The 26,692-nt window shown below is 42.5% G+C and overlaps 2 protein-coding genes across 8 annotated transcripts in view; both read left to right on the forward strand.

Moving 5' to 3' along the window:
* Nucleotides 1-1,416: 1,416 nt before the first annotated feature.
* LOC126066697 (translation initiation factor IF-2-like) lies at nucleotides 1,417-5,130 on the forward strand. Its single transcript, XM_049867938.1, has 3 exons — nucleotides 1,417-1,425; nucleotides 4,010-4,850; nucleotides 4,946-5,130. Exons 1-3 carry the CDS (start codon nucleotides 1,417-1,419, stop codon nucleotides 5,128-5,130), a joined length of 1,035 nt encoding a protein of 344 aa, XP_049723895.1.
* Nucleotides 5,131-5,236: 106 nt separating this feature from the next.
* The window catches only part of SMG7 (SMG7 nonsense mediated mRNA decay factor), a 96,908-nt gene continuing 75,452 nt past the window's right edge, over nucleotides 5,237-26,692 (forward strand). For all 7 annotated transcript variants that reach the window (XM_049868089.1, XM_049868092.1, XM_049868094.1 and 4 more), the window contains exon 1: nucleotides 5,237-5,469. In XM_049868089.1, coding sequence (XP_049724046.1) covers nucleotides 5,441-5,469 — 29 coding nt within the window. In that variant the 5' untranslated portion in view covers nucleotides 5,237-5,440. The remainder of the gene's footprint in view (nucleotides 5,470-26,692) is intronic.

Here is a 26,692-nt window from a genome sequence, read left to right on the forward strand (position 1 = left end):
TTACCTGATGCTTAGTGGTCAAAATTTCTATTAATTTGTCTTTTTTCTATAAGTCATTCATTCTACAAACATTTATCGAGTGCTTCTTGTATCAGCAACTCTGCTAGGTGGGTGATTAATACAAGGGTGAGCAAAAGATGCACGGTGTCTGCCCTTACAGGGTTTACAGCCAACTGGAAGCAACAAACATTGAACAGAGAATTACAAATATAGCAAATGTCATTAAGAAGATGGGCCAGGTGCTATGGGAATGTGCTTAACCTTGGCTAATGGCGCTGGAGTAATTAGAGATGGTTTTTCTGAAAAGGTTCAAGCCTAAACATAAGAAGGGAGAAGAGGAATCCAGACAGAGGGAAGAGCTTGTACAAAAGCACTGAAGTAGAAAAGAACAACGCCCATGCAAGTAACTAATAGAAGGTCGCTGTGGCTAGAACGATGATGCTGGGGAAATGTTAGAGTTGACGCAGACAGAGACCAGGGTATCCTAAGGATTAAGGATATTATTCTAAGGATAATAGAAAGCCAGTGGAGCATTTAAGCCAGGAAGCGAAACTTTTTTTTTTCAATAATATTTTATTGTTTCTGTGAAAGTTTACACAGCAAATTAGTTCACATTTAACAATTATTACACAAATTATTCAGAGACATGGTTTACATTTTTCACAATGTGTCAACATTCTCATTAATTTCTTTTTTTTAATGTCTTTTTTATTGTATTTTACATGAAGGTTTGCAGAACAAACTAGTTTCTCATTAAAGAGTGAGTACATGTATTGTTATACAACATTGGTTAACAACCCGATGACATGTCAACACTCTCCCTTCCCCACCTTGGGTTCCTTGTTACCAGCTTTCCTGTCCCCTCCTGCCTTCTAGCCCTTGCCCCTGGGCTGGTGTGCCCCTTTAGTTTCATTTTGTTTTATGGGCCTGTCAATCTTTGGCTGAAGAATGAACCTCAGGAGTGACTTCACTGCTGAGCTGAAAGTTGTGTCTGGGGGCCATGCTCTCAGAGTCTCTCCAGGCTCTGTCAGGCCAGCAAGTCTGGTCTTTCTTTTTGAGTTAGAATTTCTTCCTACATTTTTCTGTAGCTCTGTCTGGGGCCCTCTACTATGATCAGAGCAGTCACTGGTGGTAGCCGGTCACCGTCTAGTTGTACTGGACTCAGTCTGGTGGAGACCGTGGTAGACGTGGTCCTTTAGTCCTTTGGTCTAATCTCTCCCTTGTAGTTTCCTTCATTCTTCCTTGCTCCTGAAGGGGTGAGACCAGTGGAGTATCTTAGATGGCAGCTTATAGGCTTTTAAGACCCCAGATGCTACTCACTGAAGTAGATATTTATTAAGCACCAAATTGTGCATACGATTTGGAAACATGCAGAATATGTAGGCTACATATTAAATTAGTGCTTGTTAAGGTTTCATGGAACAGGTGAGGTATGTATTATTATGAAAAGGGAGGAGGCTTGCTATGTATTAATTATCAGGTTACTGAAGCCCTGGGTCAATTTAATAGTAATGCTAAGAGTAATTTCTCCGGAAGTACTTGGTGTTTGGTTGTAAAGTGGCCACTCTGTTTACTTGGGCAGAAATATGGTTATATTAGGCTGTTTTTAGTGATAAAGGGTTTTCGAAAAGTTTCAAACCTCTGGAATGTGACCCACAATGTTCTGATAGTGTATTCTTTCCTGAAATTACAGTCACAGATAAAGAAATTTATCTTCCATCGTGTAATGAGAATAGATCTGAGTGTGAACTCAGACCTATGAATACTATAGACTAGATATTGTTTACAAATTATTTTTAAAAATAATTTTATGCTACGGTAGTTCTAAATTATTCTTTCACCTTTATATAAAAAATAAAAAGGAAAGATAATGAACATTTATCAAGTGCCAGTTTTGCATGTCAGGCATTTGTTTATACTGTTACATATATTGTATCATCAAAGCTCACAGAATGCCTGTACAATAGGTAATGTTTTCATTTTAATCAAAGAGGAAACTGAACCTCAGAGACTGAGATAACAGAGTTGGAATAAACACTCTGTTAGCTTATACAGTTTCCACGATAATTCAGCCAAAAATAGACACAAACTCAAAAACTTAAAATCAAGTAAGACTAAAGGAAATGAGGCTGACTCTCCTCTTTTGATTTAAACGAAATCTAGATCTGCAGGAAAAAGTCAATAAAATATATTGCAGAATGATGTTTGTTTCTGTTGATGGTAGGGGGCAGTAAAAAGAGATTGGGAAATGTATGTATGTATATACACAGTATGTGAATTTCAGACTATAATTTTTCTGACTCCTACTGATTTTTTGAAAGCTACTTGCAAGACTGGTATCAATGTCTTATCTGTAAAATGTAAATGTTACTATTTTATCTAGTTTGTATGGGCATTGTAAGGCTATTGAAGAATCTTACAGAATTTTTAGGAAAGCTGCTATAAAAAACAAAGGTTACTTATTATTTCTAACCCTCATCTGTGTCCTACATTCCTTTGCTCTTATCTCAGTTACTGTACCCATCATATTGCATCCTAATCACCTCTCTACTTCCTGATGTTGCTACCAGAAGGCGGGATATTCGGAGACAGGGTTTGTGTCTCTTTTATTATGGTATCCATAGTAACCTGAACAGTGCCGGAAATACATGTGCACAGTATATGTCTGCTGAATAAATAAACCAGCAAACCACAACAAAAGGGTTCATCTTTCTGATGCCAGTTTCATTGATTTAAAAATGAGAAGAAAGTACTATTTACCTTGGTTACTTATCGGGAGTGTCGTGGTATCAGCACATATCCTGTTTACTGGAGACGCGTGCCACAGAAATAAAACGTGTTATGATAATGATTTAAAAAACATTTTTTTATGATAATGATTAGCAAGAGGTAATTAGTCACAGAGCATTTTATTAGTTAAAATCTAGGAAAAATCTAATCAATAAATTTCAGGAAAGAAATATAGGCTTATTTGATGCAAAAAAAAAAAAACACAGCAGTAAACACTTCCAAGCTTGGGTTCCCAGGGTTGAAGGAAAAGCAGGATCCCGCACCAGAGATGAGAACAGTCTCTCGCTAGGCGGCTCTCTTCCCCGGGAGTGGGCGACGCGAGGGAGCCCACGGGACGGCAGAGGGCATTGTCCTGCTGCAATCACCGCGTCACACCACAGCGTGCTAGGCGCTTGCAGCTCGGCGAGGAGAGGCGCATAGTTCAGTTTCTGTTTTGCTAATGAAAATCTGTCCTTGAGGTTTATCTCAAAGTAGGTTGTACTTTCATTTCCTCTAAACTATGTATGATGTTCCAAGTAAACATTGGTCCAGTTTTTAAATAAACGAGGTTTCGGGTTAGGATCTGTAAAAGTGCTCCTTCAGCTAGCATGAAGACAGCAGGAATCAGGTACCCAAACCAAAATAGCTCATTAAAATCCTAACTTTAACTACCCAATGAGAACTGCATTCCTGGAGAATTTTATACTGTTACATATCCTAGGGTACCTTGGGATAGCTGCTTAAACGACTCCACGATACGAATCGAAAATATAACTTGTAAAATGTCAAATAATTCCTTTAATTATTAAGATGACGACTTCTCCAACTATTTCTCATACACTCCATATTATTATTTCCTGCTTTTTAAGCCCCAAGCTTGCCGCAAAATACACATAACACTCAAAAATATTATACGATTGAAAGTCCTTTTCCTAGACTCCTTTCACTGGAACCTCGCGCGCATATCTGGGCACTTCTAGATGCTGTTTTACCCCGTGCCTTCCTCTCTAACCCGAGGGATACAGTGACAAGCTCTCAGCCATGGCAGACTCGTGACAGCAGGAGGAAGGCTGCAGAGGGAGGAGCCCCGAGGTCCGCCTTGGCTAATCCAGCGGGACCCCACTGGGGGTGCCTCTAACAAGGGTAGCAATCGCCTCGTCCCCAGCTCTAAACGCTGGAAAATGACTCGCTGGCCTTCTAAGATGTACCCCTACCCTCACTGTGGCCCCTCCGCAAGTAGGAAGTGGCTTGGGGAAGCGGTGCGGGGAACTCCGAGGAGGCTCGGTCGCCAAGGGTGTGTGCAGGCGCGGGGAAGAATCTCGGGGAGAGGTCGAGCCGACTGGGAAAGTCCAACGCTCCGGCCGGCCAGAGAGGGCTCGCGCCCCGGGAGTCGTGTGCCATTCTCCTCCCTCAGGGACCCCGTCCTGCGGATCCCGCCTCCCAGAGCCGAGGCAGTTGGGGGAAACCCCTCGCCCTCGCTCCCTGCCTCGCGCCGCCGCCTCGCTCTCCCCGCGCCAGCCCGCCGCCCGCCACCCTCCAGGCCCCGTGTCTCCGCGAGGCGGGTTCTCTCCACGCCCGCGCAGAGAGGGAACTCTGGAGGTGGTTCCCGCGGGCGGGCGGCGGGAAAGCCCACGGTGAATGCCTCGCGGTCTCCCCCCGCCCCCACTGCTGCGGGAAGGGGGAAGGGAGGAGGAGACGGACTTCGCTGCTCGGGAGAACCACCTCGATTCCCAAGCCGGGGAGGCCTGTAGATGGAGGGGAAAGCCAGGGGAACCCTGGGCGGTTTCCTGGGAACCCATCCGCCACGGGGTCACTCGAGCCGCACACAGAGGTTACTATGACAATACAACCGCAGCCTCCGGTTGCCATGGCAGCTGTTCATCCAATCCGCCTACTTTCCTTTCTCTTCTCCCCCTGCCCCCCGGGCTCCACCCAGTCGCCTCTAACAGTCTCTCTGCGTACAGGGGGAGGGGCCTCAGAGAAGCCAAGGGGGTCTTTCGCATCCCCCTTTAGCGCGCGAGGGAAGATAAGAGACGAGGGACTGGCGGGCGGAACCGTAGGACGAAGACACGGCGTTTCCGGTGGGAAAAAGTGGGGGACTGGAAAAGGGAAAAGAGAACTGGGGTGGAGTGGAAAGACGGGGGAAGACTTTGAGTGTAACTCCCGGCTGATTTAGGCTCGATGTTCCCGGTGAGGCTGGGGTTGCCCCCTCTCGCAGTAGAGGGGTGGATTGGCAGTAAGCAGCCAAGCGCCACCAACAGGCCGCTCACCAGCAGCCGCACAAGCACCACACAACTCGCTGACTCCAAGAGGGAGCGCTACAGAGAGCCGGAAGTCACTCGGCGGGATCGGTGTCGCTGAATTCTCGCGAGAGGGACCCCCACTTCCTCCCTCTGCTGCTGCTTCCTCTTTTCCCCGCCCCCTTCCCTTCGCCCTCCCCCTCCCCCTCCCGGGTCGGAGTGTCCCTGCGCCCCACGGGCCAGAGCAGCAGCGAGAGCAGCTTTCCCCGCTCCCTCCCCTTCGCTTCACTCACCCCCCCGCCCCCGCCGAGCGAGGAGGAGCCGGAGGAGAGAAAGATGGCGGCGGCCGCCAGCACCCGCGGGGCCGCGGGGCCGCTCCGAGGAGCCTGAGAGACCCACGGACGCTTCGCGGGAAGACGCGGCGGCGGAGGATGAGCCTGCAGAGCGCGCAGTATCTCCGGTGAGTGCCGAGCCAGCCCCGTTCCTCCGGGGAGCTGGCCGAGGGTTGGGGCACGGAGCAACAGACACAGAGGTGGTATGTCCGCGGTGGCGGGGGAGTCGCTGCCTTCTGTCCTTTCCCGGCTGGGAGGTGGGGGCTGCGAGGGGATCCGCGGGCGGGGCGGAACGGGTACACGTTTGTCCGTATGGGCTCCTGGCCCGCGGGCTAGCCGAGCTCCGCGAAGCCGGCTCGTCGCTGTGCGGAGAGGGAGGTTGGGGCAGCGTGAGAATATGTGCGCGCGGGCCGGCCGGGAGGGGTGGGCGAAGGCGCTCGGGAGGCGGTGGCGACCCCGAGTCGTTATAGGTATAGACAAGGGGCCTGACCCCGCTAGTGGGGAAGACGTAGTGCGGTGTGGGATTGGCTGGAGCGAAGCAGGAGGAGAGGACGGGGTCGAAGTCTGCACACCTGGGGTGGGGGTGGGGGGAGAGGGAGGTCTCAGGAAACTGGAACTTGTTCTTCCCGGATTGGGAATACCGAGGAATAGTGTCAGCTGTGGTAATTCGGCGGGGCCGGGGGCAGGCATAAAGAGTGAGAAAGAATGGGAAGATGAGCAAAAGGAGGTAGTATGGACTAGGTTGGGTTCCCCAAAAGGTAATGGGTTGGAATCATTGTAGTCGGAAAATACCATTCTGCGAGTGGTGTGCATTCATTAAGAGTGGTGTAAGGAACTTCTGTTTCGGAGGTAGAGTGACATATGGGTATAGAGTGTGTGTGTAATGTGTGTCTGGGATAGGAGGAGGGTGACAATTGGTACATATTTTAGGAAGGGAGAGATACAGAGATATTAGAATTTAGTACGTGATGGTGAGAACATAACGAATGGAAAGGCACCAGAAATAGTACAGCCAGAAAGGTTCTCCGCAAGCAAAATAAGAGCTTAGAAGTGGAAGAAAACGGGGTTAGAAATCCTGATTGTGAAGAAAAATAAGGCTGCTAAAGCCTGAGGTGAGTTAATGCTTAGAAAAGAGGAAGGAAGACCTTAAAATGCTTTTTTTTTTTTTTTAGTCTTTCAGGAGCAGAAGAAGGGCAGGCCTTATGGGAAGATGTTTAAAAAAAAATGTTTCATACCTTGTAGAGGAGAGAATTTGACGGGGTAGAGCCTGAAATGGGCAGAAATGTCATTTTAGCTGTCTGTTATTGTTGGGTGCTGTGGAATTGATTCCAACTTATAGTGTCCCCACGTGACAGAGTAGATCTGTCCCGTAGGGTTTTCTTTGCTGTAATCTTCAAGGAAGCAGTTGGCCAGGTTTTTCTCTTTAGCGAAGTGAAAGTATTGATGTGTGAGTGGATCACTACGTGCACATTGCAAGAGGAGGAGGTATTAGTAAGTGACGCAACAGGGTGGCTACCCTACTTTTTGAGAGTGTAGGGAAGAGGGAACGATAAGGTCTTAAAATTACGGTTGAATGCAAGAGTATAACAGAGATAAGATTCCCACAGTGTGTATGTCCAGTGACCATAGGAATGGTACCTGTACGTTGAGGTCTTTTTTTTCTTCTGTTATCCTTTTTTGTGATTATCGTTTTAATATTTAACGTGTCAGATGAACTTAATAAATACAACTATGGCAAAGGCCTATGGTAGGTGCTACAGGGGGATATGAAAACCATTGGGACAGTCCTTAATCTTAAGGAATTTATAGTCTGGTATCTATTAGGTGAGCACATAAGTAGCAGCACAGCCTATAATGTGGTAAATATCGTGAGAGATACTGAGTCTTATAGGAGTGCAAAGACAGGAGATTGCCTGAGCAATTGAGGAAATAAGGAAAGGTATCCTTTGTTCATTTGCTCATCTGTACACTCATGATTCATCAGACATTTTGTTGATCACCTGTATGGGAAACATTGTACCAGTTGCTGAGAATACAAAAGTAAGAACCCCACCCTGCTCTGGACAGAGCTTATACTTTGTTAGACTTCAAGGAGAAAATGGCACTTTTAAAATGGGCTTTGAAGGGTAAACAATATTCTGACAGGTGTCCATTGAGGAGAAGGGGTTTCAGATGGAAAGAAACTATAAGTAGAGCTACGTAGATAGGAACATGGATGTGGGGGAGGGTTCAGGAAATGAGTCCAGTTGGACAAGAGTGCAGGTTAAACTCTAAGCTGGAAAAGCTTAGAGTTCTATAGATTATCAAGTTTGGCCCTTTCTTTTTACAGATGAGAAAAGTAAAGCTCGAAGAATCTAAAATTGCTGAGGGCCATATGGCTGATAGGTGAGAGCCCTATAGCTCAAATGTAGGTCTTCTAACACCAAATTAGCTATGTTCTGCATGTCTGGGTTCATAATTCTCTCAATGAATACTGTATTTTAGGTCCAAAGGATACAATGGTGAACAAAGTGACAAAGTCCCTACTTTCATTGATTCTAGTAGAAGGAGGCAGTCAGTAAACATATAGACAGATATGTATCAGATGGTGACAAGTACTAGGAAGAAAAATAAGGTAGGGATATGCTGTTTTGTATAGACAGGGTGGTCAGGGAAAGCATATTTCATAAAGTAACCACATATGAGAGGGTTTCGAGTACCGTGGTCAGTAGTTTATAGTTAAAGTGGGTAGACAGTGGGAAATCCAAGGTGATTTGTTCAGAAGGGAGCTCACATATTCATAGCCATGTACTAGGAAGACCGATCTGTGTAACAGTGGAAGTGAGAGCTAGAAGTACAGTGGCGATAGTAGTACTGGAAAGGTATGATGAAAAGCAGTTTGGGAGAGTGGTGGTATTTTAATGGGAAACTCGGTTGGCTGTGAGAGGCTCTGGTGTTGATGGACGTTATTTTTTATGAATTATCCTCAGGTCGTAGAATCAATGGTAGACAACGTGAGGTGAATAGAATTCTTCGAAGAAGTGAGAAAAGGATAAGAATGAATAGTGTTTAAATAACCCATATTTTCCAGCTACAATTGAACTGCAAAATGGAGGAGGCTGGTTGTTTGTGGTTGTTACATGTTCTTGAGTCAATTCCGACTCATAGCGATCCTGTAGGAGGACAGAATAGAACTGCTCATCAGGTCTTTTCTCCAGTAGAACTGTTGGTTTCAAACCACTGACCTTTAGGTTAGCAGCTGAACGCTTAACCATTGTGCCACCAGGGCTCTTCGGAGGAGGTATAAGAAAAAGCCTCTTAAAGGTGTTTGGGAGCTGGTCTTTTCTGTCTTCATCATATGAACTAAGTGAAAAAACAAGCCTCAGGGCTGGTAGGAGTTTGGGACTGAGGTGGGGAGTGGGATAAAGAAAGACTGACCAGCCCGAATTTCCTTCCTCTTCCTTTAGATAATCATTCCATTTAAAGTCAGCTGTGGGGAGACTAGAGCGTGTAATGTCTTCAGGGAAGTATTATGCTCACTCTTTTCTTTGATGAAAATGGTACTATTGGTTTTTATAGACAGCTCAAGGAGGATGCTGTGGATATTGCTGAATGAGTGTACCTGGGGTTATAGTGGTTATTCTTTGTGACCTTGACTGTAGGAAGAGGTTTTGTTGCCTACCTTTGTCAGTAGTATAGGACCATGACTGGGCGGTTTTCAAACTGCATAGCTACAGATCTTCCCTCATGTAGTCAAAATTAGTTTTGTCCCAGCTGAATTTTAATTTGCTAGAGTAAATGAGCTGGGCTATCTTGGTGTGGAAATCGTGGAATTGTAGAAATCCAGGAGACAAGATGGCAGTTTCAACAGAGTAAGAACTGAGGACTTAAGGTAGGAGGCCTCAGTCAGATAAAGAAACAAACATAAAGGGGACTGAATTAATCTCAGCGTGTAGAAATAGAGCAAAGAGAAGAACAGATAGAACAAAGGCGATATTATGGGTAAGAAAAGATGGTGAAATTTTTTTTGTTGCAAAGGAAATGTCTTTTTTTTTTTCTATAATAGCAGACAAGATTCCTATCCAAATGAATAAATTGAGAAGTGTTATTTAATGAGAGGATAAAAAATAATACATTCTTACACTATGTAAAAGAAGAAATGGTCCTAGATGTGAGAATTCTGGATGTGGAAATTTACTACTCAATCTGGAGAAAAACTCAGAGTATTTTCTCATTTGATTTATGACAAAATGGAAAGACTTTTAAAGACTTTGACATCTCTGTTGAGTAAAAGGTAAGGGTGTATTGAATATAGTTCATTTGGTGGGTGTGGGAGAAGGGTGAGGATAGGCCACAGATGAGGTAGAGGGTGAGGTATAGTATCATTCTTTAAAAGAATGGTATTTTGAAAGAATACAAATATGGAAATTAAAATATCAAAGTTGGAAAAGCAGAGGTGGGGAAAGTATTGAAGTACCAGACAGGGAAGACATCATCAAAGTTGTTTTGGAAGATGAGAAAGTAAAATAATCATAGCCGTAGGGGAATACCAGTCAGGCAGGTCAGATCTTGTTATAAAAAGGTGGCACAGGTGCCACTGAATGAAATCTCTTGGTGCCGTGGGAGGCACTGTTCATACTGTGTTCACACTCCAATTTTCCTCCCTTCACTGTTCTCCTCTTTTTGTCTTTAATTTCTACCTATGCTGTAGACTTTCCACTTAGAGCCACTTGGTGACCAGTGCTAGACCCCTTTAAGGAAAAGATACACAAATTGTCCCTTTTGCCAGAATTTTTTTGCTTTATACCTCTATTAGTGAAGAGCCGAATTCTGCTGGCACACTTCTTTGTCAGAAACTTTGTTACCGTAAGTAGAAGTAATACAGCAGCTACAAGGCTGTTTCCTAGGATAGGCTGGTTAAAGTAGCAGGTAGAGCTTTATCATGGGACAGAGAAGTTAGTGGAAACGTTTGGTTGGAATATGTGTACTAAATAGCATAGACTCCAGGTTCTAGAAGAATCTGGTAATATTGGGTTGTGTATTTACTGTCTGGAAGCTTCAAGAAGTACCATAGCACATGCTGACATTAACTCATGTGATCTACAATGCCTTCTTCCCTTTGCCCCGTTCCCCTTCTTCACCAAACACAAGATGTAAAGTAGCTTTGGTCCCAGAAAATTAATGAAATATGGTATCACTATATAAAATTATTTGGAATAAATTACTGTCTCTTGAGGTATGTGAGTCTCTTATTTGTTATAAGACTTTATTTGTTAATAGTGTTTTACCTGCTTGGATATTGACTGGCTAAATTATTTTGGCAGTTAATTTCTGCTTCCCTTGTGGTTTCAGTTGGATTCAAAATTTATACTTCCTGCCCTAGCTTGTTTCATTTCTTTGCATTCTAACAGCTGCTGTGTTCTACCTTAGTGGTAGATGAAGCAATTGTCAACTTTTTTTTTTTTAGTGGATATGTAAAGCAACTTTTTTATGAGGCAGTTTTGGAGCGAAGGGTGGTTCAGACTTCAAAAAGTCTACTTTGCTTTATACTGGAGGAAAATTGTTTGCTGTCTCCAACTACATCTCTGACCCTGGATAGCCTTTTAGATTTTTGTTATTGGTGGTATGAATGAATACCTGAAAGTTTAGGTAAGTTACCTTAACTGACTAATGTTGTTCAGAAGATAAATTGCTAAGCAGATACCTTACTGATAGTGGATTTTTCATGTGGGTATGTTTGCAATGCTCATCATATATTGCCATTTAAGTTTTGCAGTCCAGCTGTAGTTTAGTAGTTGTGTTTTTGTGACTAGACTTAACAGTGGTCTGGGAGATTGTAACTAAGAAGGGCTAATCAGCAGTTCCAGGAAAATTATAGGGATGGAGTTTTGGCAAATGTCACTAAGTAAGTGAGAACTTGTAAGCAGCTCCTTTCTTGTTAGTGTGTAAGTGGAGCTGAATAAGAAGGTTGCTTTCACTCTCCCTTCGACCCAATTCTTAGCTGGTGGAGAGAAGAGGTGACTCTCTTCATTGTTGAAGAAAGCTTTAGGAATTGTAGATAGACTAAGTTCAGTTTTTTGTTTTCCGCGTCTGCTTCATTTAGAACAGAATTTCTCAACCTTGGCACTTATTGACATTTCGGAGCAGATAATTCTTTGTTGTAGGGAGTTGTTCTGTGCATTGTGGGATGTTTAGCAGTACCTGGCCTCTACCCACTAGATGCCAGTGTCATTCCCACCCGTTTGTTACGGCCAGACGTGTCTCCACACATTGCCTGAGGTGCAAATTCACCCCCAGTTTAGAACCACTGATTTAGGAATATATGTAGGAAAGGTATATTGTATATGCACGGTGTGGGTTCGTTTCTTATTTTCTCCTCCTCCAAGCCACCAATTAATTCTTATGCTTCTCTTATCAGGTATCTCTGAGGTAGGAATTGGCTAGTTACCACATTTAGAAGAGTTCCTGGGTGGCACAAACTGTATACCCAACTAGTAAAGCCCACCTTTATACCCACCTACTAACTGAAAGGTGGGTTGGTGTTTCAGACCCACCCAGAGGTGCCTCAAAATAAGGCCTGGCAATCTGCTCCCAAAAGGTCACAACCATGAAAACCTTCTGGAGCACAGTTCTACTCTGCAACACATGGGGTCGCCACTAATTGGAATTGACTCAACAGCAACTGATAAAACTGGTAATCATGTTTAGACTTTACCCGTAAACGCTTGTACATATTTAAATTTTTTTAAGTTTATTTTACTGGCAATTATTGAATACTTAATATGTGCAGAACACAATCATAGAGGTTTTGCCAGTGGGAAACTCAGATACTAGAAAAAGACTTACGTAACTGTAATAGCACATGAATTGGTAAGTGCTGATAGGAAAACAGTGATACTGTGTGAGTATAGGGAAAAAGGGACTTACTCCAAAAGAGCTGGAGGTGGGATGAGGAGGGTTTCTTGGAGGGGTTGAGATTTGATCTGGATCCTGAAAGATGGCTGGGACTTTTAATCGTGGATATTGGGCACATTGACATTCAGGCAAAAGGAATAGCTCATGGCTTTTTTATTACGTATTTACAAAATTTCATTCATTCCCGTTTAATACATGGCATTTGTATTTTGATCAGACTTTTCTGAGTTGTTCTTAGATAAAATAGGTTTATGGACAAAGCAGAGAGTTGGAAGTGGTAGTTCTGCGGAGTTGATGTCTGGTATGGACACTGAACAGGGAAAGGCATTTTCGTTAGGTAACTTCCTACAGAATCCCTTCCTTAATTGTGCTCTTGATTCTGTACCATTCCCATTGAACCTTATTTTAGTTGTGCTGTCTCTCTCTTTTAATCTCTTTAATTACAATATTGCCATTTACTAATCTTCTTCTCTGGGAACTAACCTAGATTTTTCCATAAAATTTTTTTCCTACTCCTGCCTTCCCTTTAAGCCCTGTCCTTTATGGCTCTTTTAAGTTTGTCTTATACTGTGTTTTTCCTTTTATTTACCTTCTACTTTTCCTTAATCCCTTGTAATCCAGCTGTTTTTTCTTAGCACTTTATTGGAATTGATATTTCCAAAGGTGCCAGAGACCTCCTAATGACCAAATTCATCCTTAGATTGTTTTCCTTTCTCTGTCATACCCATAATTTAGTTTTCCTTGCCATCTTTCTGTGTCCCTTGTTATCGTATCTATTCTTCTCACCAGTAAGCATTCAGTTTAGGCCAAGGCATATGCCAGGTCCCCGGGAATAAAAAAGAGAACACGCACTTAAATAGATTTATCAGACTGAAAAGTGAGTGCATAATTACCACACGGTTTGTACCTGCTATGGTATGCACCAGGGCCTTATGGGAAGTTCTTGAGCACTGTTGCTTTTAGCACTGAGATTCCAGGGTTGTGATTATCCCACCTCTTACTTAGTTTTCTTGGTCCACCTCACCTCACTAGCTCTATATTTGTTTTCCTCAGATATCACATGTATTCCTGGAACTTTTGCTGTCACCACATCATCATTGTTTAAAACCTCTCAAGCATCTACTTAGTACAGATCATTTTGCTGGGTCCCGCGGAGGCAAGTTGGTATATCATTCCTGTCATTCAGAGAGTTCATAAACTATTTAATGAAATGGCGTAAACGTAAAATAATGTACGGCGAAGTGCAGTGGAGTGAGCGTGGTGGTTGAGAGCATGGTCTCATGAGCAAAAAGGCCTGGATTCAAAGCAAAGCTCTGCCACTTCTAGCCATGTTACCTTGGGAAAGTTACTTAAACATTCTGTGCCTCAGCTTCCCTATCTGTAAAAGTGGGGGTAGATAATAGTATCTACCTCATAGAATTATAAAGAGCAAATGAGTTAATATGTGTAAAGTGTTTGTAATAGTTCTGGCACATGATAAGCACTGTATAGGTTGATGGTGGCTGGTTTGGTTTTTGGGTTAAATAAGTTTTAGGTAGGTAAGAGGAAGACCCTCAACGAGATGGATTGACACAGTGGCTCCAACAGTGGGCTCAAACGTAGTGATGATGGTGAGGATGGCGCAGGATGGGTAACATTTCGTTCTGTTAACCATAAGGTTGCTATGAATCAGAACTAACTTGATGGCACCTAACTACTACAGCAGTACCTGGAAATTTTATATCTCTGGTACTAACTCATTTGATAATTCGCACCTCTGCCTTCAACACATTTCTAATTTTAAAAGTCTTACTGTCATATCAAATGCAGCACTCTTACAAGTAAACTCTTTATCCTTCTTGTTTTCATCTCCCCACGTATTCCCCGTGTATTCTCATTTTCTTTATTAGTGCTGCCCCTCACCCTTCTCCCAAGCTCAGGTTCAAAACCTTATGGTTATCTTTGGTATCGCCAGTCTCTTCCACGTGCACATCATCTTGGAAACGTTGCCTTCCTGTCGTCTCTTCTTTTTCATTGCCAGCACTGTCAACTTTATACCCATACTGTTGAAATAGCCTCCCGAGTGGTACCTTGTCTGCACTTCTGGCAAACAGCAAGAAGAAAGCGTTAACTTTGGGTCAGATGGATTTGAGTTTTAAACACTACCTGCTACGACCTCTGTTTTTGTACTAACAACTTAGCATCTCTGAGCCATTATTTCTTTATCTTTAATATGAAACAGTGATCTCATAAAATTGCTGTCAGTGTTAAAGAACAAAGGTATACCTGTGCTTTAAAAATTCTGGTTCTCCTTCAAGCTCTCTACTGCCTGTCCCCTAGCCAGTTATTCTTTTGCATTGCTTCTATATTAATATTCCTGAAAAAGGAATATTATTTTGTGTATAGCTCCCTCTTGCTTAAACTCCTTAGCCTAGCATTTCTGGCTTTCATAAAATGGTCCTCATCTACCTCTGCCACCTACCACCCATCTATCAGTTTGTCATACTGTGATGGCTTGCGTGTTGCTGTGATGCTGGAAGCTATGTCATTGGTAGTTCAAATACCAGCGGGGTAACCCATGCTAGACAGGTTTCAGTGGAGCTTCTAGACTCACACTATTAAGAAAGGCCTAGTGATCTCCTTCCAAAAATTAGCCAATGAGAATCTATGGATCACAACAGAATATTGTCCAGTACAGCGCTAGAAGATGAGCCCTCTGGGTTGGAAGGCACTCAAAATACACAGTGGCTACAACAGTGGATGATGAAGATGGTGCAGGATCGGGCAACATTTCATTCTCTCGTAATGGGGTCACCATGAGTTGGAGCCAATGTAACGGCAACTAACACCACCACCACCTCTGCCACGTGATATGTCATTGTTCTCTGGCGGGAACGAACTGCCCTAGCCAGAGTAACGTGCTCATTGTCTTCTAAACATGGCGTATCCACACCTGCTTTAATCTCTCTTTCCAGGCCATTTCTTCTATAGGACATACCATCATCCACTACCTTAGCTTAAGCCTCACCTTCTGGGTGAAAACTTCCTTGATAACGCTAGTGATTTCTGCATTCTTTGAACCCTGTCTCTTAGTTTTTTGGTGCTTATAATTTCTTAGTTTTTAATGATCTCTTTTTTTTATATAACCAATTTATGTCTGCAGTTAGACTGAGTATGATAGAGACCATGTCTTACCATTTTTAAAATGAGCAATGTACATAATGGTTGCTGAATAGAATTTTCATGCTTTTGTTTTTGCAAAATATTTGTGAAATACTTACCATGTACTGGAGCCCTGGTGGCACATTGGTAAAGAGCTTGGCTGCTCACCAAAAGGTCGGCAGTTCGAATCTACCAGCCACTCCTTGGAAACCCTGTGGGACAGTTCTGCTCTGTCCTCTAGGGTCGCTATGAGCTGGAATCAAGTTGACGACAGTGGGTTTGGTTTTCTGTTGTTGTTGTTGTTTTTTACCATATATCGGTTCCAATCTCTGAGATGATAAACACAAATGAACTAATCCTTGTTCCTTAGGATAGTGATCTCTTGGGGGAGATGGGTGTTGCCATAGATATTTCAGTTAATATGATAACTGCTACATTAAATATTTTCAAGGTATGCCATGATTATACTGAGGAAGTGGAACTTTTCCTTCCTGGGAGGTTTGGAGAAGGTTTCTGGAGTTGAACCTCTGAGCTCAGTTTTAAAGTATGAGTAGGATTAGCCAGGTGAAGAAAGATGGGAAGAGCTTAGCAGACAGAGGAACAAAGTTAGTAAAGGCCTAGAGGCAGTATGTTTTAGGAATTCTAAGAAGTTTGGTATTAGGAATGAGTGAGAGTTCGGTTGATGTTAACATCATGATCAGATGAGACTGGCAGTTAAGTTGTTGTTGTTCATGCCATCCAGCTGGTTCAGACTCACAGTGACCCTGTGTACAATAGAATGAAACACTGCCTGGTCCTGTGCCATCCTCCCAATCATTGCTGTGTTTAAGCCCATCGTTGCAGCCACCGTGTCAGTCCATCTCATCGAGGGTATTCCTCTTTTTCACTGACCTGACACCTTATCAGGCGTGATGTCTTTCTGCAGGGACAGGTTCCTCCTCCTGATAACACGTCCCAGGTATGTGAGATGAAGTCTCACCATCCCCTCTTCCGAGGAGTACTCTGGCTGTATTTCTTCCAAGGCAGATTTGTTCATTATTCTGGCAGTTCATGGTATATTCAGTATTCTTCACCAGCACCATAATTCAAGGACACCAGTTCTTCATTCTTCCTTATGCATAGTCCAGCTTTTGCATGTATATGAGGTGATTGTAAATATCATGACTTGGGTCAGGTGTACCTTAGTCCTCCAGGTTACATCTTTGCTTTTCAACACTTTAAGAAGGTCTTTTGTGGCAGATTTGCCCAATGCAATATGTTGTTTGATTTCTTGACTGCTGCTTCCATGGATGTTGATTGTGGATCCAAGTAAAATGAAGTTAGGTTATATGATGTAAATTAAAGAGATTTTGATTAGTCCCTGTCTTACTCTGCATTTCCTTTGGGAGTCTCAGGTTATTGTTTAGAAAACATGGTCATTAATCTTCTGGGAGCAATTTATATTTGAATGGCTGGTGTTTATTATATATGTTCCTGCTGGAATAGGGAGATACAAGAGAAAGGTATTTTTTGCAATGTCTACAGTACTTTCTTTGAGAATACATAAGGTTTCAGATTTTTTCCCCCCTACCTTTGAAAGTAGTCTTATCTTAGTTAAAAATAGTCATTTGGAACATTAGTAAATTATTACGTGGGAGATGATGAGAGTTTTAGTAAATAAATTAATTCTGAAAACAATTTTGGCATGTGTTATTGATTGAATCCCCCCCACCCCCCCGCCAAAATATGTTTTGAAATCCTAACCCCTGTACCATGACCTTGTTTGGAAATAGGAACTGTCCTTTGTTACGTTAATGAGGTCATGCAAGAGTAGAGTGTGTCCTAAATCTAATCTCTTCTGAGTTATAAAAGAGCAGAATAGACACAGAACTCATAGAGGGGGAGGGGAAGAGGAAGACAGATAATAGAAATAGATGCAGCTGCAAGCCCAGAAATTGATAGAATTGCTGACAGCTACTAGAAGCTGAAGTAGACAAGGAAGGACCTCCCCCTAGAACCACTTCCTGAACTTGTGAGTAAATAAATTTCTGTCCCTTAAAACCACTCACTTGTATTTCTGTTACGGTAGCAGTAGGTAGCTGGACGGGCTAATGTTGATAAGGACATGTTTCGTAGAATACTTACCTGTTGAGATAAAGAAACGTGGAATGAAGAAGGAGCTCTGTAGCATTAGGGGAATTAGAAATCTTTAATTACTGAAGTTAAGTGACGTCTCTTTGGATTTAACTTAAGTCTGTCATAAAGAAAAAAGATTTTGCAGACCCTTTTTGATGATTAACATTTAGTTTTTATAGCTCTGATGACATTTTTTTTCTCCAGTGTCTGTTTTGGAACCCAGGTGCCACAGTGGTTAAGTGTTCGGTTGCTAACCAAAAGGTCAGCGGTTCAGATCCACCAGCTGCTCCTTAGGAACCCTATGGGGAGTTCTTCCCTGTCCTATAGGGTTGCTATGAGTTGGAATTGACTTGACGGCAATGAGTATACAGTACAGGCATACCTTGTTTTATTATGTTTCACTTTATTGCGCTCTGAAGATAGTGTTTTGTTTTGTTTTATTTTACAAATTGATGGTTTGTGGCAACTCTATGTTGAGCAAGCCTGTGGGTGCCATTTTTCCAACAGCATGTGCTCAACTCATGTCTCTGTGTCACATTTTGGTAATTCTCACAATATTTCAGACTTTTTCATTATTGTTATATCTGTTATGGTGATCTGTGATCAGTGGTCTTTGATGTTACTATTGTCCTTGTTTTGGGGTGCCATGAATCATGTCCATATAAGATGGTGAACTTAATTGATAAATATTATCCAGAAAACCTTCGTGGCATAGTGGTTAAGTGCTACGGCTGCTGACCAAGAGGTCGGCAGTTCAAATCTGCCAGGCACTCCTTGGAAACTCTATCGGGCAGTTCTACTCTGTCCTACAGGGTCGCTATGAGTCAGAATCGACTCGACAGCAGTGGGTTTGATTTTGATAATTGATGAAGGTGGCTATACTAAACAACAGATTTTCAGTGTAGATGAAACAGCCTTATATTGGAAGAAGGATGCCATCTAGGAGTTGCATAGCTAGAGGGGAGAAGTCAGTGTCTGGCTTCAAAGCCTCAAGTGGTAGGCTTACTCTCTTGTTAGGGACTAATGCAGCTGGTGACTTTTAAGATGAAGCCAGTGCTGCTTTACCATTCTGAAAATCCTACGGCCCGTAAGAATTATGCCTAATCTACTTTGCTTGTGCTCTATAAATGGAACAACAAAGCCTGGATGACAGTGCATCTGTTTACGACATGGTTTACTGAACATTTTAAGCCCACTGTTGAGACCTACTGCTCAGAAAAAGATTTTTTTCAAAATATTACTGCTATTGACAATGCACTTGGTCACCCAAGAGCTCTGATGTGAATAAACAAGGAGAGTAATATTTTGATGCCTGCTGTAACACAACATCCATTCTGTAGCCCATGGATCAAGGAGTAATTTCAACTTTCAAGTCTTACTATTTAAGAAATACATTCCGTAAGGCTATAAAAAAAAAAAAAAAAAAAGGCTATAGCTGCCTTAAACTGTGATTCCTCTGATGGATCTGGACAAAGTAAATTGAAAACTTTCTGGAAAGGATTCATCACTCTAGGTGCCATTAAGAACATTTGTGACTTCTGGCCAACATGGTGCCATAGAAGCATCATGCTGTCCCTCCACGGCAAATAAGTAAAACAGAGGCAAACATCATTCCTGAAACCTGAAGTGCCAAATGAAGAGAGAGAGAACTCAGCCAATCGCTGAATGGAATAAGAAACTGATAGAGGATAGAGAGCGATGAGAGATACATATGGAGGGCCCCATCAGCTAACCAGCACAAATCTACCTTCTTGGACTCCAGTTGGGGATCAGCATACAGGAAGCATGGGAAAGCAGCTGCTCAGAACTCCCAGCAGGAGATAGAGCACCCGGTAACCAGTGATACATGCTTTCCCACCCCCATTCTCTCCCTGCTGCTGTTCCTCTCAGCTTGCTGACTGGCCAGCCAGGAAGTGCAGCATCTGTGTAGCTTGGATTCGCCCCACCCACGTCAGAGATCGGCTGACAGGGAGCATGGGAAAGCAGCTTCACAAAGCTCCCAGCAGGAGACAGAGCACCTGGTAAGGAGTGATATACACTTTCCTAGCCATTGCCCTCTCCACGCCCCCCGCCTTGGGCTTCCTCCACTACACGCCAGGCCAGCCCCAGTCTCTTGGCTGGGAGGCAACTGCTTTGGCCTCAGGCTGCTTGGATTCACCCTGCCCACACTGGCCAGGCGCCTGAGCTGGTGTTGGTTCTTTCCGTCTCTTGTTTTTTTCTGTGTCTCCTACCACCTCCTCATCTTTTCTCTGAAACACATGGCTCCATGTGCCATCTTTGCTGCTGCTTGAAAGGCTGTGAAGCCACACTTCACTGGGGAACTACTCCTCCGACCCGCAACACCACCATGCTCTTGGGATCCCTTGGGCTTTTTTCCCCTTGTTTTGCTTTGTTCTGTTTTGTTTGTTTTCTTTTTCTTTTTGCAGCTTGGGAGCCTCTTCTAGCCAGGCTGCACTGCACGCAGTTTAGGAGCCACTCCCACCGTCTGCGCAGCAGCATAAGTAGGATCCCTGGGGGCATTTCTTTTTTTCTTTTTTCTGTTTCCCTTTCTGTCTGTCTTCATTGTGCAGTTCTTGTCTCTCTGTACTTAATCTTCTTTTCCTATCTCCTGAATACCTACCTGGTGCTGTGTGATATCTATACCCCCTCTAGCCAGGCTATACTGCACAGCCTGGGAGCCACGTCCCCAGTCTTAGCACCCCCACCGGTGGGACTCTGAGACTCCTGGGGGCTTTTCTTTTCTAAATTTTTATCTAGTTATTTTTTTCTTTCTTTTTCCCTATTTCTTTTTGCTTTTCTCCATTTTTTAGTTTCTCATCTCTCCACTCCAACAGCCAGCTCCCTTAGCACTCTTTTTTTTTTTTTTTCCTCTTTCTTTGCTTGTTTGTTTTTGGCTCCTGTTTTTCTCTCCTCTCTCTCCTCCTTCCCATACCCCTATTAGCTCCACACATCACAACCTCCCCCCTCTTTCCTGCTTACCTGCACCAGGCACTGAACATCACACTCCCAAGCAGCACAGGCACAGCCTACTGGAACCTGCCCGGCACTGATTCCTGGCCCACCCTGTCGGCCCTAATACGTGCCACAAACAACCAGTCCGAGCCCCTCCCCTTCAGCTGGACCTGCCCTGCTGCACTACAGCTGAATGACTGGCCCAGCCCATTGGACAAGGAGGTGAAAATATCGTGACTACAGACAAGCAAAGAATGCACAGCCCACCTGCTCAGTCATAAGCAAAGAAAACAAAAAAGCAGGAAAAACAAACAAATTTACTATCAAGAAACAAAGGAAGTAACTACTGAATGTCCCGAAGACAGCAGACAATATCAAAACATATAAAAATACAGGACAGGATGGGTCCAGGAGGTGTCCAAAACACCACCTGACTTTCTAGTAGAAGAAAAGGCACTAGAACTACCTGATAGGGCATTCAAATCTCTGATATTCAGGGCAATCCAAGAGTAGAAGCAAAAAGCAGACAAAAATGAGGAAAAAAATAGACATATTTTTAGAAAAGGCAGACAAATTCATGGAAAATGCAGACAAAAAAATGGAACAATTCAGGAAAGTAATACAGGAAAAAAATGCCAAAATTCACAACTAGAAATCATACAAAAGCAACAATTATAAATCCAAAAGATAAGCAACAAGATTTCAGAAATGGGCAGTGTCATAGAAGGGCTGAGGAGCAGGTTTGAAACAATGGACGACAGAATCAGCGAAATTGAAGACAGACATTTGGATAGACCTTTGAGGAAAAATTAGTTGAGGAAAAATTAGAAAAAAGAATGAAGAAAAATGAAGAAACCCTGAGAATTTTGTGGGATACAATCAAAAGCAAAAATTTGCTAGTGATCGGAGTTCCGGAACAGGGAGTGAAAACGGAAAACACAGAGAGGATCATTGAAGAATTCCTGACGGAAAACTTCCCTAATATGAATGATGAAAAGCTGACCATCCAAGAAGCTCAGTGAACTGCACATAGGATAGACCCCAAAAGAAAAACACCAAGACATATCGTAATCATACTGGCTAAAACCAAACACAAAGAAAAAAATCCTGCGAGCAGCTTGAGAAAAACAAAAACTCACATACAGAGGAGAAACAATAAGACTAAGCTCTGATTATTGAGCAGAAACCATGCAGGCAAGGAGACAATGGGATGACATATATAAAACCTTGAAAGAAAAGAATTGCCAAACAAGAATCACATAACCTGCAAAACTTTCTTTCAAATATGATGGTGAAATTAGGACATTTCCAGATAAACCAAAATTAAGGGAATATGTAAAAACCAAACCAAATTTAGGAGAATTAATCAAAGGAGTCCTTTAGTCTGAGAACAAACAACATCAGACCACATCCTGAATCCAGGACTCAAGATTGTACCAGCCAGATACCAATCTAGGAGATGAACTCTGAAGGACTATCCAAAACCAAGACAACTGCAACAGGGAACCAGAGAGGTTAATCTGTAAGTGACAACAACGTCAGAACAATAAAAGAGGGAATAAACGGTATAGGTATAGAACTCTCTAATGGAGAAGAAGGCAAGGCGATACCAAGTAATAATAGACTAGTTCAAACCTGGGAAGATACAGGTAAATTTCAAGGTAACCACAAAGAAAGTTAACAAACGTACTCATCAAAATGAAGAAAAACAAAGTCTCAATAAAATCAAAATCTACAAAAACAAAAGAAATCCACAAACGAAAGGAACTCAGCACAGGACGTTATACTGAGTGAAATAAGTCCATCACAAAAGGACAAATATTGTATGAGACCACTACTGTAAAAACTCAAGGAAAGTTTTACATACAAAAAGAAACAATATTTGATGGTTACGAGGCGGGGGAGGGGTAGGGATGGAAAAACACTTAATGGACAAAAGATAAGTGGTAACTTTAGTGAAGGGCAAGACAGTACACAATACTGGGAAAGCCAGCACAGCCTGTACAAGGCAAGGCCATGTAGCTCCATAGACATATCCAAACTCCCTGCGGGACCGAATAGCTGGACCAAGCGCTGTGGGGACCATGGTCTGGGGGAACATCTAGCTCAATTGGCGTAACGGAGTTTACAAAGAGAATGTTCTACATTCTACTTTGGTGAGTAGTGTCTGGGGTCTTAAAGCCCTGTGAGCAGCCATCTAGTATGCTCCACTGGTTTCACCCCTTCGGGAACAAGAGAGAATGAAGAAAACTAAAGACGCAAGGGAAAGATTAGTCCAAAGGACTAATGGACCACATCTACCACAGCCTCCACCAGACTGAGTTCAATACAACGAGATGGTGCCCAGCTACCACCACTGATTACTCTGACAGGGATCACAATAGAGGGCCACGGACGGGACAGGAAAAAAACGTAGAACAAAATTCTAACTCAAAAAGAAAGACCACACTTGCTGGCCTGACAGACTGGAGAAACTCTGGAGTGTATGGCCCCCAGATGCCCTTTCAGCTCAGTAATGAGGCCACACCTGAGGTTCACCCTTCAACCAAAGGTTGAACAGGCCCATGGAACAAAACAAGACTAAAGTGGCTCACCAGCCCTGGGGCAGGGACTGAAAGGCAGGAGGTAACAGGAATGCTGGTAATGGGGAACCCAGGATTGAGAAGGGAGAGTGCTGACATGTTGTGGGGTTGTTAACCAGTGTCATACAACAATGTGTGTACTAATTGTTTGCTGAGAAACTTGTTTGTCTGTAAACCTTCATCTAAAGTTGAATTTAAAAAAAAAAAATTGCCTTTGAGTTGATTCCGACTCACCCTGACCCCATGTGTTAAGGTTTTCTTAGTCGTAATCTTTATGGGGCAGATTGTCAGGCCTTTCTTCTGCAGTGCCACTAGGTGGGTTCAAACTGCCAGCCTTTAGTAGACAAGCACAAACTGTTTGCACCACCCAGGGACCTCAGGTACCAGGAATAGATGCTTGAAAATTTTAAAGAGGGTAAGAGTATTTTTATGTAGGGGCAATATGGTAAATCTTCATGGAGGAAATGGGATTTGGGCTGCGCCTAAAAAGTTGAGTGGAATTAAGTGGCGAAATCATGCACAAAGATCAAGAGAATTTAAACTGGCAAGTTAAGTTATGGTTAGATTCTAGACATCTGGACATCTGGAAAGCCAGGCCAAGGAAGCTGGACATTATTATAAAGGCAACAAGGAACTGTAATTGAGGTCCACATTAAGTCCCAGAATTTCAGAGCCAAATATGTGACTGATCCATAGCAGAAGCCATGGCAGCTGTCTTGTTCTTCTTTCCAGAGATATACGCCAAACCTCCCTTACTTTCCTGTGGCCTGCTTTCATAGGCCCTAAATTTCAGCTTTTCAAATGCCACCTTCACATTTTTATTCCATACCTGTATGTCACATGTATATTTGTTATTTAATATTTCTCTTTAAGTCTCCTTTGAATTAACTCCTAAGCAAAAAATGATCTCTGACATTATGAGGTGGATATAGATGCTGGGTAAAATTTTTCCAGTATACAGTCAAAAAATGCATAACTATTCACATTTCTAAAGTGTCCCAATTGCCACCTAAATATTCATAGTTCCCACTAGCAGTTTACAGACCACACTTGGAAAAACATGGTCCTACTCCGAACCACCACACAGGTCTTTTCTTTCCTGAGTTCACAGCTTGCTTGTCTTTCCACATTTGCTCTCCCATTTTGTTTTGTCCACTTTTGGACTCAATAACTGATGAACGAGGTCCCTGGATAGTGCAGATGACCCACACGCTCTGCTCCTTACCAGAAAGTTGAAGGTTGGAGTTTACTCAGATGTGCTTCCAAAGAGGGGCCTGGCAATCTACCTCTGAAAAATGAGCCATTGAAAATCTTGTGGACATGGGGTTGCCATGAGTTGGGATCGACTCGATGGCAACCAGTAAACTGAAGAAAAAAAAATATTTTGATTCATGCAAGGAGTTCCAAATATCAGCATTAAGAGGTGTTTGGGAGAAGTTGATTCCAGTCCTCATGGAAGACTTGGAGGAGTTTCAAGACTTGACTAGAGGAAGTAACTGCAGATGTGTAGATAGCAAGAGAAGAGTTAGAAATGGAGCCTGAAGATGCGACCGAATTGCTGCAATCTCATGATAACACTTTAACACATGAGGAGTTGCTTCTCATGAATGAGCAAAAGAAGATGGTTTCTTGAGATGGAACCTCCTTCTGGTGATGATACTGTGAACATTGTTGAAACGATAACAAAGGATTTAGAATATTACATAAACTTAGCTGATAGAGCATCCTCAGGGCTTGAGAGGGTTGACTTTAATTTTGAAAGAAGTTCTGTAGGTAAAATGTTACAAAGAGCATCACATGCTACAGAGAAATCTTTTGTGAAAGGAAGAGTCAGTAGATGTGGCAGACTTCATTGTTGTCGTATTTTAAGAAATTGCCACGGCCATGCTAGCCTTTAGCAGCCACCACCCTGATCAGTCAACAGCCATCGGCACCAAGGCAAGACTTTCCACCAGTAAAAAGATTACCACCTGCTGAAGGCTCAGATGATGGTTAGCATTTTTTAAGCAATAAAATATTTTTTGATTAAGATATGTACATATTTTTAAGGCATAATGTTATTATTGCACACTTAATGGACTGCAGTATAGTGTGAACATAACTTTTGAACGCACTAGGAAGCCAGAAAATTCATGTGACTCCTTTATTGTGATATTTGCCTTATTTCGGTAGCCTGGAACTGAACCCATAATAGCACCGACGTATGCCTGTAGCCTTTTATAACTGAATTGGCATTTTATAGAGAAGGAAGTTGTGACTTAAGATGATAATGTTAGCTGCCTTCAAGTCCATTCTGACTCGTGACAACCCCATGTGTGTCAGAGTAGAACTGCTCCATAGGATTTTAAGTCCGTGACCTTCCAGAAGCAGAACACCAGGCCTGTTTTCTGAGATGCCTAAGGTTTGGTTCAAACTGTCGACCTTTCTGGTAGCATTTGAGCACTTAACCGTGTGAGCCCCCCGGGGACTCCTGAGGCTCAAGGTACAGAACCCTTACTAGTGGCAGAGTTGGGATTGGCCTTAACCTGCTTCCTCTTGGTCCATTGCACCTAAAGGGGCGCAGTGACCCTGAAAATGAGACATTTCCTTATTGATATCTACATTTCCCATTGATGCTGTCACGTGATGTATTTGATTTAGATGGCTTACGGTTGGTTGCTAGCAAATCCATGTATTAAAGCATATTTCTTAGAAGTTAATTTTTTTTTTAGTAATTTCAAGTGTTAATATAAATCTGGTCTTTACCCCTTTTACTATCCTGGTGACATAGTAGGAATTATGGGTCCTTAATTTTATTCTCATTGATACAATATGATCTGTGATAATTCCTTCTTTATCCTCACTGTTTTGTCATTGATCATGGTTGCTACCTATCTCCTTCTCAGAAGTTTGTAAAATATTTTATTCTTGAAAAGTGCTTTGCTTTTATGGAAATGAAAGGATAAATGCAAAGAACTGCTTTTGTGATAAACTATGCTGTGTTATGTTAATATAAAAAATAGGTAAGTTAAAATAATTTTTTAATAATTTAGTTTCTACATGTTTAATTCGGTGACACTGATTACGTTCTTTGAGTTTTGCATCCGTTTTCACCCTCCTTTTCTGAGTTCTTCTTCCCCTATTAACACAAACTCACTGCCCCCTGAAGTTCCTGTTCAACCTTTTGAGTTGCTCTTGTCAATTTGATCCTATATAGATAGATCTTAAAAGAGTGTGATGCTTGTGGCAGACATTCTTTATTAGTTAAATTATGCTTTGGTTTTAAGAAGACTTTAGGGCATATTTTTGGTTTGACATTTAAAGATTATATCTTAGGGCAATAACTTTGGGAGTTCATCCAAATTCCATGGCTCCAGAAAATCTGGATTCTGTGGGAATTTGAAATTCCCCCTTTTGATCAGGATTCTTCTGTAGAATCTTGGATCAAAATATTCAGTAATGGTAGCCGGGCCCATCCAGTCCTTCTGGTCTCAAGTTGCAATATTTTTTAAAGGAATTGAACAGATAAATAATATTTAAGCTAGAAGACATGAGTTTTCAAGGCATTAATGCTTAAAAGCATCTAGTTTCATAGAATTTACATTTGATATAAAAAACACACTTGTTCTAGGAGAACTTAAATTATTAAGATCATATTTTTAATTAGCACCATTCCAGTGTGTTTTAT

Source organism: Elephas maximus, chromosome 24 (assembly GCF_024166365.1).
Source record: "Elephas maximus indicus isolate mEleMax1 chromosome 24, mEleMax1 primary haplotype, whole genome shotgun sequence".
In the NCBI taxonomy this organism is placed as follows: Eukaryota; Metazoa; Chordata; class Mammalia; order Proboscidea; family Elephantidae; genus Elephas; species Elephas maximus.